Source organism: Tamandua tetradactyla, chromosome 2, assembly GCF_023851605.1.
Source record: "Tamandua tetradactyla isolate mTamTet1 chromosome 2, mTamTet1.pri, whole genome shotgun sequence".
In the NCBI taxonomy this organism is placed as follows: domain Eukaryota; kingdom Metazoa; phylum Chordata; class Mammalia; order Pilosa; family Myrmecophagidae; genus Tamandua; species Tamandua tetradactyla.
In genome coordinates, this window is record NC_135328.1 from 89,123,983 (window position 1) to 89,140,353 (window position 16,371).

Here is a 16,371-nt window from a genome sequence, read left to right on the forward strand (position 1 = left end):
GGGACTTTTCAAAAGTTTGACCTCCTGTTGAGTACCATGTTCATATTTGTGATATTTCAAAAGTTAGTGAATAAATTTCTATTCTATGTTTGCATTTATATACAATATTATTTTGTTTGGTAGATTATATAAAGAGGGAAGAAAGTACAAAAGGTGAAAAAGTCACATTTATGGATTTCTTTGGGTATTTAGTTTATTCCGAATACTTTGAACAAACACATACGTGGCAAACAAATACAGAATAGTTTTATATATAATCATTCTGATTATAAATATTGATATATAATCAGTAATTCACAGTATCATCACATAGTTGCATATTCATCATCATGATCATTTCTTAGATCATAAGTTAGAATGTTTGTGTTTGTTGCTGTATATATTTTTAAAAATTTAAAAATTTAAAAAAGCAAAAAAATTAGTTTTATTTAATAATTCTTTGGTTTGATTTAGTGTCAATTTTGCAATATTGTTAGAAAATTATTTGTATTTAGGGGAAAGTTTCCTCCATAGGTATGTAAAACATTCTTGAAACCCAAAGGTTTATGTTTATTCATATATTTTTGTAGTCTGTTTCTACACAGTGGAGCATTTTATATATGATGTTTGGTGTTTTAATATTCCATCTTTTTGTTTTCCAAGATAACCCCCAAATAAAAGAGTCATCTGTTTTCTCCCTTCAAATAAGGGAGAAACCTACCACAGTTTGCCTTTAAAACTATGAAAACTGAAACAGTGGTTGAATGATGTAAAATGGTGAAATATTCTTTTCAGAAAAATTAGGCACATCAGAGTCACTTTATTTTGTGCTTGCTCCTCTTGTTTACACCCTTAGATGATTAAAATTCAAGAGAGAAGAAAAATTTTTGTTTAATGTTCTTTAAGGGTGAGACTGTGGAGCTTTGGGGAGGATGGATTTTTACTGAAAAATTTTGAAATATTCCTGGCCTAAGGAATATGCAGATTGTCCCACATTTGGCCAATGAGAGCCCCTTTAAACTGACTTCTTTGCCCTTTTAACATTTCTGTCATTCTTTGAGTATTTTCTAATATAACAAAATATCCCAGGTTCATCTTCTACTGTCATTTCCTCGTGCAGGCTGGAATCAGCCATTTGTCCAACAAGCCTTGGTTCCTTTTGGAGACCAAGAACTGGACACTAGGTGTGCCTTTGCTATTGGATGTCACTGCTCCCAGAGTTTCTGGGTTCACACAGCTAGGTATTTGTGTGTATGAACTCTCATTTACAATTATATTCATTTCTTTCTATATATATTTATATGTCTGAGTTTACACTGATATTTTTAATTCCAATAACAATACCATACAGTTCATTCTTCTCTTTTTGCATAAATTTTATGGCTTAGAAAATTTGTTTATATTTATTTACATTCACCACAACAGAATGAAGCAGTTAGGGTATTTTTCTTGACCCTCTTTGATTTGGGCTCATTAGAGTTAACTAACTTTAACAATAAATAATGGAGGCAGGAGCCAAACCTAATTGTCTTTTCATATTTACTATTGCTGCCTCTGGAACTTCAGCTCCATTGTGAATCTTTACTTATTTTTTCTTACAAAAATAAATTGAAATTCATAGTATGATGTAAATGCAAATTTATGTAAAGTTGTTACTTATTTTAATATTCAGAATAATGCATAAGTTTGAATGGGTGCAAAGAGTAGATATCCTGGCACCTGCTCGTTGATAACAATAAATTAACAGAAAACTCTGAAAACAATTTGTGGAAGTGAATGGTTATTGGATTTTGTTATCTACATAAGATTTCCACCCCAAGAAGGGAATGAAAGCATAACCCAGACAACTAAATAGTTATTTAAATTTCTAAGTTTTAGTAGTGTCAAATGGTAGGAGGAGAGGAGACTAATCCCTCATCTACCTCCGTCGTCATTGAATTTATCCAATTTTGGATCATAAAGAGTGTGATTATTTGCTAAGACAGAAGACTTTGTTAAGGCAAAATTTTAATAACAGTGGAGGTTAACTGATTTAATGCAATGTGAAATTGTGCCTACCATATCCATACAAATGATAACTTAATTTAAGTGAGTTTATGTTCTGAAATGTAGACATTACTTTGCAATTTGTAGGATAATTGCATACATTGCCTCTAAAAAAGTTTGTTTTATTTTGTGCCAACAGTGCCTTCAACCTCCTCAACATATGAAGAATATTTTATAAAATGGAGTTTTGCTCTGGAATGCTCTGTGGGTAGCTAGTTAGTATGCTGAATATTTAGTAGGTGCTAATGAAGCTTCTATCAGCTTATCAATGTCCAATTTTCTATTCTTGCCTGGTGCAGTTTTATGAGAAATCTTTGGAGGCACTCATACCCAGTAACTGCCCTTAAAAGATGCCTATATCTATTCTGAAATAAGTTTCTCTGATTGATGTATAGCCATATTAAGACCAGCATACCAGTTTTACATAATAACTTGCAAAGAGAATCTCAGACTAAAAATTCATTGTATCTTGCTCATAATTACTTGGAGGGACAGATTTTATATTTATTAAATATTCCATTTGGAATATCATATATTAACTGGCAGTCTTTTTTTCCTGCTTTAGATAATTTCTTTCTAACTTAGAGTAGCCTTTGACTTATAATTAGAAGTCACTTTATTTATATGATTTTTCTCCATTTCATTCATATGAATAGTCTTTTGATAATGGTCCAGAAGCATAACATTGCCAGAAAACATTGCTTTAGCGTTTATTTCTTTTCTTTTTTTTTAATTTTTCTGTTTTCAATTCTTTTTTCAATTCACTTGCAGGAAAATTGATTTTGAATAATACGGTCATGATGTTAAAACAGTACAAATTATACCCTGCTGTCATCTGAAATGGTGAAAATAAAAGCTTTATTTACACTGTTTTCTTTAAGAAAGGAATAATAAATGTTCTTTCCCCCACTTCAGGGACTATGTTCTGGAAAGAATATGTTTCTTGTTTGTAGTCTGATACTGTGGTTTGTTTTGAAAGATAGGGACTTGAAAACTCATTGCTGTTCAATAAAGTAGCAAATACACTAACCAGTAACCCTCTGCCTTCAGTCTCTGAGTCACTGACCTGTCTCCTCACCTAGACGAAGCTTTAGGGTAGTCATTCTTGGCCCCACATTACAGAAGAGAGACTTTACGTGTCCCAAGATAATGGTGCTGAGATGAGTGGATTAGGTCTTGCAGTAAGTCTACTGTTGCCTGGTTCTCTGTTCTGCACTGCCTATTAGGGTCTTCTCAAACCAAAAATCCCTACCATGTATATCCCTTCCTACATAATTAAACAGAAATTACGGAAGAGTCAAAGCCATAGGCACAAAGCTGAACTTGAGCTCCTGGGAAAAATTATTTGATATGTATCATGCTTTTCACATGCTTCCACTTCTCATCCAGCTTTTATTACCAGCAGACGTGGCCGAGTTCTGTCTCATCTAGAACCAATGCCAATGAATGAGAAGCCAATGATATAAACCAACGGTGGCTTTCTTTTTCACGCAGTTATCATTGTCTCCCATGGAACTTAAGTTTCTAGGCCTTCTGTGCTTAAAAAATGAAAGTACAAGATGACCATGTATTTAAAAATTTTAGTTGTACTTTCCATTGTGGGTTGATTGATTAGGAGTTCCATACACTGTTAATGATGAATATTCATTCTAAAAATAGCGACTGGCATAGAGAAAGCATCATTTGGTAAAAATAGAACAAATCCAGAGCTAAAAGACTTTCTTTTACTTTCTACTCTATGTGTTACTTGGAACAAGTAACTTAATGTGCTGAGTTTTTGTTTTTATACCTACAGAAAAGAAGAATAATGGTATCATCGTTGCCTACCTCAAAGAGTCTTAATAAGGGTCAGATGTTGGTATTTTGGAGATAGTGAGCTTTATCACACTGTAGTGTGTCAAGTGTTGCATTAGCCTGACTTTTTTTATTAAATTCCATTCTGTTATGAGTGTGAGCCATATTAAGACTGGCATACCAGTTTTACATAATAACTTGCAAAGAGAATCTCAGACTAAGAATTCATTGTATCTTGCTCATAATTACTTGGAGGGGCAGATCTTATATAATTAGCCTTGTGGGGATTTTGTACAAAGAGGTATTTCTTGATTTATATCCTTTTGCTCAGCAGTTGTTTTTGAGTGTCGAGACTTTTGGGGAGGGAAAAGTCTCTCTGACTACTTTACTTTACCTTTTAAAGAATCCTATTATTTAAGAAAGCCATATAGGCTCCTTAACTTCACCTGTTCACCCAAGAAGAGAGATATTTAATGTCCCTCCTCTGAATAACTGACAGACAAGTGCCCCCCATGATCTAGAGAAAACCATTGGTTTCATGTTTTCAGTCATTCACAGAAAAACTTTGCTGCCCCAAATATTTAGAGCTATATTTTTTATTTGATTTGGGGAACAAATCATATGTTAATATGGATTATTTTTATTTGTGCCTTTGATCAATCAGTGTTTAAAATTTTGTTTAAAGGGAGAAATGTGGGTTGTTATATGAGCTTTAAAGAGGTTACTTGGGCACAGATACTGTCTTCTATATTCACTTACATGTTTAGGTAATTCTGTTTTTTTTTATGATTTACATAAAATACTTAACCATTTATAGTTTATTGCTGCATCTCTTGTTATATCAAGTCGTGTGGTTATGTTCTATTTAGATCTATTGTGGGAGCTTTGGGATATAGTGAGTACTTCTATGCTAATATTTTACTAGGTCCCAGGCACAAGCATCAGGTAATGTTAGGCACATTCAGTGCATTATCTCACTCAATCATTAGGCCTGTGAGCTGGGTACTATTATCACACCCAAAGAATCAAATTATTCTGTAGGTACAAGTATATTACAACAATGTAGAGATTCTCTACATTACTTCATGCACCCTATACTTGGCCTAGTCCTAGCACAAATGGGCCCTCAATAAATATGTGTAGAATGAATGGTGCCATCTATTGACTATCCAAGTTTTCCAAGAGAATTTTTCCCTTTCAGTATATATATTTTAAAACACTGACTTTATGATGCGTAGCTTGGTAATTTTTCTGTAGATATCTGAAGGCGGAGTTCAACATGTTTAAAGGGTCTAAGGCTTTTTCCTTGCTTTTTTATGTGACTGAAAACTCTCCTAATTCAACCCCTGTACCCTTGCTCTTGTTGTAAGATTACATCATGACTCCCAAAACCTTAATATATTCAGCTACCGAGAAATTTTTGCTCCAGTCGGTGAAAGAAGACCAATACTGTTTGTTTCAGCCCTACGACTGACTGATTCACTTCGGGTCTGTCATTAGTTTGAACACCAAGAATTCCATTATTCTAGGAGAGGAGATACTAGTAGAGTATTTGTTTATATGCTTGTGTTTCATTGTGTTCACTGTGAGCTTTTGTCGTCATGGGTGCAGTTTTGATTGCGGGAACCAGTATACACAGGAAGGACGCCTCTTCAGTTAAGGAAGCAAGAAATGAATTGTGTACATCTCACACATTCATTACAGGAAGGATGCAAGTACAAATTGTACAGTACACTGCTGATAAAAATTGTTTGCTAATTGAATAAAACCAATGATTGTAAAAGTGAAGAAAGCACTCAACTATTTTGGGGACTCTATAATCCAATACTACTTAAGACACTGTAAAATGTAGGAAGGGATTATAAAATAATTTTGCTCTTGATAGTCTCATAGTCAAATTAAGGAGGCCAAATGTGTAGTCACAAAATATAGAATGATGAACTGTTTAATTGTTTGGCATTGAATAATCCCACTGTGAATTCAGAAACTGTCATGTGAGTGAGAGCTGAAATAGTTGCTAAGTCTTCCTGGAAAAAAATCTAAAAAGTGTTTATTGAACACTGTGAAGTTTACAAAGAAAATATTATATAGTACCTGCCCTCAAGGAGCATGTAAGAGTTCCAGCTTAAACATTGACTTTAATAAAGGGGTTTATTGGTAACAACAGTGGGGGGATTTTAAAAAGGAGCCGTTGTAAACTGTTTGGTACTCAGAAATGAGGTGTTAGAGGATGAATTCTCCAAGAATACAGCTGCTTTTTTCTCCCCCCCATATTTTGATTCTGCTTTATCATACCAGCATTTTCATCAAAGTCTCTGCATTGCAAACTCTGTCTACATGTTCAGTTATAATTGCCAAATCTTTTAATATGCTTTTGAAGAATCATACCACTGAAATAGTTAACGTGAGTTTTCTTCACAAACATAATTATTATAAAATTGAAAATCTGACACCCTGGCAAACAGTCCTTCATCGAAAACTTCTGTTAGTTGGGATTAGAATGGCAGGATCAGTCTGGAATTCCCTTAGCATGGACCCTGCCACATTAGGCAACAACTGCTTGGTGCCTCCTAGGAAGGGGGCTAAGTCTGTAGCAGGCAATTTAGAGTTCTATAACTTCCTACCAAATATGAGAGATTTAGTGTTTGAGGAATTGGAGTGAAAGTGAAAGCATCGTTAATACTGTTTATGGATGAACAATGAAAGCAGCTTAATTGAGCAAATTATGCTAACTTTATTGCTGAATCATTCACAGATATCTAAGGCATGAAGGCTTCCAAAACAGTATCAGACTATTTTTCCTATAGTTTCCTTTCAAGTCCTGTGTAGGTCAGGGGTTGTTAACAATAGTTGAGCAGCGATGGAAAGTTAACTCTAGAAAATGCTGACATTCCTTTTTCCCTCTTTTCTTAATGAAACTGAAAATTTCATATCAGCATATACCATTAAGACACCAACAGACTCAAAGAATGTGCTATATTTCCAGGTCTATTATAGCTTCCATTCCAAACAAAATATGTATGACTTCTATGATTCACTAAGCAGAAGTATGTACCAATCTGCCCTTTAATGGGCTCTCAAAATGACAGACCAAATGGCTGTGTGAAGGTCAAGTCTGATTTAAATTGTTGATGAATTAGTAGCTAATTCTGCATGATTGAATATTAATATGGAACAGTGATAAGTAAGACACTTTAAAGCTTAATGAGCACATTAATGAGTAGGACAAAATGTTTTTCTTTTCACCTCATGTAAAAGTTTAAAGCTACTAACATATTGACAATTTGTTAATTTTTGATAGCTGCTTCTTCCTGTAAAAGTTTATGTGGTTACAAGATTTGCTTCTCAAATTTCTAGTACCACACATATGATAAGCTGTCAAAATTGATGTTGTCAATTGACCAATACAGTTTTATATAAATCACTAATAAATGTAGAGGATGGGGAAAAAAAGTAATTGACATCCTCTAAACTACACCTACTGAGATAAGCATTCCAATTAGAAATTTCATTATTTCTACAATTCGTTTTATGTTGAATACTGGGTTTTATTGCCAAATACCTGACTGTCAAATTGGACACAAGCCACAACTGTCAAAGTGTAACAGTTCTGGCTATTTGAATCTGTAACATTGTGGTGTTTCTCATGAAAATTTAATGAGGAAAGTGCATTCAAAGAGGATCTGTGCAAAAGGGGGATGGATGGAATTTAATTACCCTTATTAAAAATAAGAAAGGAATGCTCTTTACATTCTCTGTCCGATTAGTATGCAAGAAAGATTATCTTTGTTGTGCACTTGTGTATAAGAAAAAGAGGCTCTGAAGTGTTCTTTATGAGCCAAGGAGGCAAAGAAAGGTCATGCAAATCTGTTACACTACTTTCAGTAGGGCACATGTCAATTTTGTCAGCTATCCCCAAGGTGAGGACTTCATTTTTTATAAATGGATATTAAATCTAGATTTCTTTGATAAGAGCCTTTAGTAAGTGGCTCAACAATCTTACGCCTTTGACACTTGCCAGTGTCAAAGGCGTAAGATTTGGCTTGGTTCTTCAGCATTAAGTTTTGGCTTGGTTTTTCAGAGTGGTGAACCTAGTAGAAGAAAAGTAACGACTAGTGGAGCAATATTTATACATGCTAATGTAACTAATAGTTAAACACCCCTGGGGAGATCTAAAACAAACAAACAAAAAAGCACTGGGAAATTCAGAAAGAATTCAGGAATCCCAAGGTGATGGTTTTTTATTAATTCAGTTGGTTGCTCAGGGGTGGTTTTAAAAATCTAAATGGAAAATAAACAACAACAAAATCTAAGAGCTTTTTTCAGAAACTCATTTCTGGGTAACAAAAGCAATGTAGTTGGCTTTGGAGCACTTGAAGTAAATTATTTTTATCCTTTGAAGCATTTTGTGTCAATAGCTGCCAAGTGAGATGTTTAATAATATAATGCATGTGGTTCAGCAGCTATTGCTCTTTCCACTCTTTTTTTATTTTCCTTTTTCCCCCCAAACAACATTAGAACTGCTCTGTAGATGTAGATACATTAACAAAACCTTTACAGCCTTAAAGAACAGTCTTACAAAATTCGAATGGAATAGATTATTAAAATGAACATATCCTAATTTGCAAGATATTCCTCATCTCACTTGTAATTTTTCATTTTCCCCATAAGCTTTGAAAAATTTCTTGAAATTCCATTTTTAGCCACGATTTCTGACACTTGTGCACTGTAGCCCTCTGCTTGGTTGGGGATGTGTATGCATGCATATAAACAGAATGCACTGCGTCCTCAAAAGAGCCCTGCCTATTAATTCTAGTTTATAAGGCCATTCCCATCAACAGATTCCAAAGAAACCGTTGACTCATATACTTGACAGTTCAGTTCTCGGATGACTTTAGTTTGGAATAATTGCACCTGGTAGCCTATGAAAATAAAATATTTCCTAGCATTTATTCAAATAGTGTTTCCAGAGTGCACACTTGGTGCCAGGCATGGAGAGTTTTGCTGGCGAGGTGGACATGTGTAATGGCACAACTTGTGATCTTGGTAGTAATGAGGAGAAATGGGGAAGCACAATCCAGCCATGCTGATGTCTTTGAACTTAAATAAAATGTAGCTTATTAATGTTAACTATTTTTGTGATTTTTATAAGCCCTAGCCCTAGCCCTAGCCAGCTAGTCTGGCAAGAAAATATTCTCTACTGACTCCAAGTGTCAACCCAACTTCCTACACCTTTCAGTCTTTTTCCAAATTGTTACTATTAATTTGTATCTATCCATTCCGCCAGTGAAAGAGACAGGTTCTACACATTTCCCTATTAGCACCTCAATTTTCTTTTATAATAACCCAGGCCTGTTGTTTACTAGCTCTTCCTTTCTTGGGTACTTTATTCTTTGTCAGTATTTTGACATATTTTTTTACTCTTCAAGTTCAAAATCTCTCTCTCTAGTCCTTAATTATTCCTCTGATTACCTTTCTACCAGAAATGCAGTGCAGTACAGAAATGTTTTCCATCATCACTGGTATATATTCATACTGAGGCTTGGAAATCAGTGTAGATTCTCAATCCTAGACAATTTAGACTACCTTAATGGCAAGGGATTTGGATACACATGAATAATGAAGGAACCCATGGTATAATGGGAGAAGCCACTGATAAACAGTAAGTACAAGACAGTAGTTTAGTTATGCTATGGTAGCACTGAAGAGGAAAAGATTTAGAGTTTGAGGGCATTTGGAAAAGCTTTATAAAGAAGGTGATTTGGGCTGGGTGACCTTCTAGAGGCACAGAGTACTTAAAAGATATGAAATATAATTTCCATGCTGGCAGAGGAAAAGTTTCCTGGAATCTGGTGATTCCTGTGGGATTGGCTGAGAAAATGGGGACTAATTTAGTAGGACCTTGCTAGCCAGGTTAGACTAGTCCTGTAGGATACAAAGGAAAATGAGTGGAAACACAGAGGACTGGGTAATAATATACTGGAGCATGAAAATTAAGCCTATTTTCTAGAAACAATAATTCTCTTAGCCCTCAGTGGGCTCCATGGGGCCAATGAATGGAGCATGGGATCCTAACAGAACTTATAAGACTCTAGGTGCTACATCTGTTGATTACTAATTTGGTGATTACTAGTGTTTTGCTCACTGATGCCTGTGCTTTGAAGTCATCCTAGAAGTGGTTACTTGTGGAAAGTCGTAAGTGATTATGAGGGAGGATTGATTAATTTAAGACGAGAGCCAGTGGGAGTCAAAATGTTTCATGATACTCTTCCAACAAATGGCCACATTCTGATTTGAATCATTATCACCTATTTAACGAAAGTCTCTTCATCTCTTGGACAGAATACACTTTCGTAATCCTAACTGGAAGAGCTGCCAATACAGGCTTTCAATGTGGGTTTTGTTTAGGGAATTTAAACAGACTAATTTCTCAAGGTATGAGATCTGGAACAATTTTAATGTAAAGATGGGAGAAGTGGAGACTCAAAATTTAGGGTTTTCAACTTTTTAATTACTGAAAAATGGTACAAAAGACTTTTGGGATAGAGGAAATTATTCACTGAGCTTAAGGAATGTAGGCTTTTGGGCACTGATGGGGAGTTGCTTTTGTGCTTCTCTCCTTTTTGTAAGAAAAACTCTCAATTTTCTGATTAATTCAAAGTCACTGCAAAGGAATTCATTTAGGTAGAATCTTATGCTTGTGAGAAAAGATATATATAGTTTTATTAAACAATTTATGTCAAAGAAAAATACATGAGTTTCAAATACAGATTCGAGTGCATGGGTGTGGAACCTCCTTGCTGCCAGTGTCCTCTCCACACTCACCCTGCTGGTTCCCATGCTTTCCCTCAGTGAAAACTCTGCTGTGTCTGTGCCTGTTCTCTTGATGTTTCCATCTTTCTAAAGTTTCTTCTTCCTCTTTGTGACTTGGGAAACTTGTACCATTCCTAAAAGCCCATTTCAGCTCTGAGTTTCCTCTTGGTACTTGCCAGCGCCTCAGACAGAAGCTCTATAATTATTCTTCCCTCTGTGGGACCATAAACTTGGGACAGCCCTTTATCACTGTCTGAGCTCTGTTTTGGTCTTCTGGCCTCCTATATAAACTGTGCACTCTTCTGCTCAAGAATTTGTGACTGTATCCTAATCCAAGAGTGGAACGCTGCCTGGTTTACATTAGCCCTCAACGAACGTCAACTAGGATGTGGGGAGAGATTTCTGCACCATATCCCTTGAATCTTGGGCATATGACGTAATAACATGTTGGTTTCATCTTTTGTCTTGCAGAGGATCAAATCCCCAGGGGCTTCCCAACCATTGACATGGGCCCACAGCTGAAGGTGGTTGAGCGTACACGCACTGCCACCATGCTTTGTGCAGCCAGTGGTAATCCGGATCCAGAAATCACTTGGTTTAAAGATTTCTTACCCGTCGACACAAGCAACAACAATGGCCGCATTAAGCAGTTACGATCAGGTAGGGTCTTGTAACTGTTTCCACTAACTCCTAGAGAAATTTTTTTTATCTTTCTCTCTCTTTATTTTTACTTTTTGATTTTTGATTTTCTTAATTTTTAGGTATTGATTTTTCTCCCTCTTCTCTTTCTCTGTTATTTAATGTGTTGTCCATGTCTGTGATGTCATAGCCCGTTTCAGAGTCTGTCTTTCTCCTCTGTGTGTTTTGCAGCTTCTGTTTAATCCACATTGCTCACTGCTGTGACTGTACTTTTGATAATTTTTAATTTACTGCTTTTCGCAGTATTTGATGGATCCATTTTCTCCTCTTTCTTTCTTCTTTCTCTGTTTTCTTTTGAAACAAATTTATTTCAACATTGGACTTCATTCAGAACTTGCAAGAAGTTCCAATGGTTGTATCCATTTAAAGCCAAAATGTTCATATTAAGCACTAAAATGATTCAGTTTTATTAAAGTGTGTTTTCTGCTGCCTTTTCTACATTTGAACTCATCAAAGTACCAAAATAGTAAGTTTGAGCACATCTGCTTTCTCTTCACTAATACAAAAACCACAGAAACGTTTTCCCATGAGTAACCAGATGTATTTTTTTCAAGTCCTATCTAAAATACCAATGAAAGGAGGGGATTTTTTGTTAATATGATTATTTTTATTGTAAGTCTGCATTTTCTACACGTTATCCACAGTAGTGTGCGCCCACACTAAAATATTTTTGAGCCCTCCAGTTACTGGATCTACAGAAGTCTGCTTTTGGTGTAGACTCCAGCCTTTCCTTCTTTTTCTCTCTCTTTACCCTTTGCCCTTTCCTTCCTCTCCCATCCCCACCCCAAGTTTATTCCTCTGCTCGCTTTAGATTAAAAATAGAGATAATTCTAAATTTCTTAAATTTTAGAGCCTGTCCCTAGGTAATTCATGGGGACCTATGCTGATAAACTGTTTACTTTGACATTGGTAATAATATTGATATAGAATTCTAAGTTGTTTAACTGCCTGTCTTCCCAGAATTCTCAGCTTTTGACCTGTCCTGTGATGTTAAAGCGTCTTGTTAACTGCCTCTTGCTTGTTGTCAGCAGAAATTGTATAGACTAGCATTCTGTTATTGTAAATAAAGAATTAATTATTCACATGTAACATAGATGATTTAGTATATAAAGCTTTAACTCTGAAAAATTTGTACCAAATTATAAGGAATATAATAATATTTTTATGCTGTCTTTCTTCTCTCCGTATTTAAATCTCCAGAATCTATTGGTAAGTGCTTAGTTCTGAAGCGCACTTCACCCCCACTAATTTCCGTATTCAGACTATTATTATTATTATTATTATTAATAAAATGCATGGCATGCATTTTACTAACTGTCAGTGTAGACATCAGATCTCCCTAGGGGCGCGCACATGCACACCTCCACACAACCTGTTATCCTAAAAACACTGTGTAGAAAATGAGATAGTACACAAGTCCTATCACACCAATGTAGCATATGATAATCCGATCAGCAGTGTTTGTTTCTAGTTAGCCTTTAGTGTTTCCTGTAACAGTATATATATGCATATCTATATATATACTTAAATAGTTTAGCCAGTGTTTTCCTAAATTATGCCTTTAAAAAGTACTGTATAGTTCTTTTTTTTTTTCCCCCTAAGGATATGAGGCATATAAGCCATCATTCTAACCCTGTATGACCCCAGACCTGAGAACTCAGTTGCTTCTCTGGGAAAGGCACTGCTGCCTGTTAAGGTCGTTGCCCTCTGTGGTATAATGCAACTTGCTTTTATGATCTAATTATCTAATAGATTCCTGTTTTACCAGTATAGTAATTCACGTTTCTTTTAAGACCTTATTTAATTCTGTAAATCTAATTGAATTCTTCTCCCCAGCCCTAGCCTCCTCCTTCTCGTACTAACGCTTCTTCTTTCTAATCTTATTTGCATTCATATTATCCACCCAGGTGGTACACCAATAAGAGGTAAGATGCTGAACGAACGTTCACAGAACGACCTCTCATGCTTTCTGTCCTTTCATCCCTCTCATCTTTGTCCTGTTTTCAGAATCATTCCAATGATGTCCCATCAACTTTCTTTTCTTTTCTTTTGTAACTGTTTGGTTATAACCAGTGACTCCCATATTGTGAGCTTTCCTTTTCTTTTTCTTTTTCTCTTTGTTTTGTTCATTTCTTTCTTTATGAAAATGATTATTTAAGTTGTGATATGCTTCAAAGAAAGCATATCCAGGTCTTTGGACCACAGACCAGTCACAGCGTGCCATCTGTCCCTCTTTTTTTTCCTTTTCTTCTTCTTCCTTTTTCTTTTTTCTCTTTTTTTTTTTTTTCTTCTTTTTCCTTTTTTTTTGTCCAACTGGAGAAAAAAAAAGATCATTTTTTCTTCCTTAGCTGTTCTTGGTCTGGAGAACAGTGGCAGACATGCAGAAGACAGCCTGGAGCGTCTGCTTTTTGTCTTTATCTTTCAAAAGGTTTTTGCTTTTGTTCTTCAATGCTTTTTTCTCTTCATGTCTTAAAAGTCAAAGAATGACTCCCCTTTCCACCTGATCCCACTCGCCTGCAGCCTGACAGCAATGCTTTTTTCCCCCCGACTTCTTTTTTTCTTGGATTACTCGCCTCTGGATTTTTGGATCTTCTGTCCTTCAGGCTATGGAACCAAATGGTGCTCAGTATTCTTGGTAGTTGCGGTATCGCTGGTTTTTCGTGCTTTGACGCAGTGTTCGTTTCTTTTGTAATTCTTGTTTTGTATTTTTCTTGGGGTTTTGTGACACCACACTGCTAATCCCACTGGTGGATTTGGATGGGTGTCTTAGGGGACCTGTCTCGAGGTCCTCAAGCAGTGGTTGGTCGGCTCTTCCTCGGTGGCATAGACCGTGCTTTTTAACTTTTTTAAAACCTTCTAATTCAACTGCTCTTTGTTTTTCAGCAAATGTACTCAATGATTGTAAGTCGTGGCAAACTGTCTTTCTTTTCTTAAAAGTCTGCATGTCTTAAGGGAGTTTTGTTTCTTTAAGTAATATTTTGATAATTTATGATGACTAATTTTAATTTTTTGCTTTGTGCAGCCTTTTTTGTACTCGCTGCGTATTTTTGGCTTTCTTCGGCAGAAGACTTTCTTGAAAACCCGGCCTGGTTTTTTTTGAGCGTGTCCATCTTTTGCGCCAGTTTTGATACCAAAATGAAACAAAACAAAACCAAAAATTAATCTTTTGTTTTATTTAAAAGCCATACTTCCTTGAAGCAGTCTCACCCATCTTCATTTTATTAGTCTAGGAAATAAGAGTGTTAATTATGACTAGAAGTCTTGCTTGGGAAAAGAGATATTGTTTCCTTATGCTAGCATTGATGATGTTAAAAAAAATAATCTCTATATGTTTTTCTCATCGCATCATTTTCTGTCTGTGCACCTTAGCAAGAGATTGAATCGACGTTGAGTGGACCTTCGCTTTGCAGGGCTTTTCATATTGTTAAGAGGTTTAGCTTTGTGAACTGAGAAATCCCTCTCTGACCGTCTCTTTGGCAATATATTTTATATCCATACAGGAGCCCTTCAGATCGAGCAGAGTGAAGAATCTGACCAAGGAAAATATGAGTGTGTTGCCACCAACAGCGCGGGCACTCGCTATTCTGCCCCTGCCAATTTATATGTCAGAGGTAGGAATGGCATAACCCTGACACTGTTCCTTCATTCAGGCGCAGGGAGAGTTGAGTTTCCCACGGGATGTGTGTCATGTCAGTAGTTAACAAACCAGTTTGGCAATAGTTCCAGTAGCATGAGCATTTTAATAAATAGAGAGTTGAAGTTTTTAATGTCTGTTATTATTGGGAAAAAATAATAACTTGAGTATACTCTATCCTGAAGCTTGAAGTATGTAAGTATATCTGCATTTTTACATCTTGATTCCTACTTTGTACTACATGAATTGAACTGTGCTTTGCATTTGTTTGGAGTTTTCTTCTTCCTCTTCTCTTTTCTGTTGTTTTTTTTTTTCTCTTCTGTTTCCTTATCAAAACCCCAGATAATTGCTCGGTGTGCTACTAATCAGTTCTCTGTGCAACTCCAAGCGTAAAGGTGCTTATATCTCCATGACTGCTGCTGCCGAGCTTTAAGGATAAAGCTGCTAACTTACAAAAAAAATGCTATGCTGCAAATAGCACAATTCTATTTTCTTCCTTCCTTCCATACTTCTTATTAATAAACCCTTACATGTATATGTATGTCTATATATATGCATACTTTCTCTCTCTCACACACACACACACCAATTTGTTTAAATTATTAAAAAACTTACTAATAAGTTTAGCCTTTTGATTGCCATGGAACACTGATATATTATTTGAAAAATACTAGTTGTCCTTGGGATAAGAGTGAATTGTGAGGATACATTCATATTTTTTCATAAAGTAATAGAAATGGCTAAAATTTAAGCTTATGAATAGCTGCACCTTTCATTTCAACTAGAAGGAAGACATTCTCAAAGCTGGCTCTTGCAGTTTCTCATCCAATGGGAATGCTCTTATTCCTGGTCTACATACCTGTGAATCACCTGAGAAGGGGGGTAGGGGTGGGGACAGATAAAAGGCTGAGAGGACTTTAAGCTTGTTGCAGTAGGGTGGGTTTCCTTAGGAAAATATCTAGCTTGATTTTGAAATTTTTTGTTAGAGATAATTCTGTTTCCCTGGGGATCTTTTTTTTTCTTCTCTTCCTCTGTGGCCTGGGGTGGGAGAATGTAAAGAGAACCGTTTCTTCTCTAAATTCTTTGAAAGCCCCTTGATCCTTTTATTCATAATGGTGACCTCCTTTGCTGCATGAGGCATGTGTACCTTCTTCAATGGAAAATTTCAAAATGATGCTAGCTATTGTTTCTAATACTGTGAGGTATTGCTAACTTTTCCAGCTGAAGTAGGAAGGATTAACCATAGCAAATAAAGATGTTCAAGTAGCAGTTGAAAGCCTTGATATGGCCTTTTTACTCTCTCTGTGTTTCCCTTGTTTTTCTCCTTTTCTCATTTCATTGTGTTCTGCATCAAACCCCCTACATCCCTCAGAGCTGCGAGAAGGTTGGTGTGTTTTTTACTTTTT

The 16,371-nt window shown here is 35.8% G+C and overlaps 1 protein-coding gene across 9 annotated transcripts in view; it reads left to right on the forward strand.

Annotated features, from left to right (window-relative positions):
• The window catches only part of PTPRD (protein tyrosine phosphatase receptor type D), a 685,849-nt gene that overhangs the window by 487,623 nt on the left and 181,855 nt on the right, over positions 1-16,371 (forward strand). For all 9 annotated transcript variants that reach the window (XM_077148194.1, XM_077148192.1, XM_077148196.1 and 6 more), the window contains exons 5-6: positions 11,104-11,292; positions 14,832-14,942. In XM_077148194.1, the coding sequence (XP_077004309.1) occupies positions 11,104-11,292; positions 14,832-14,942 (300 nt within the window). The remainder of the gene's footprint in view (positions 1-11,103; positions 11,293-14,831; positions 14,943-16,371) is intronic.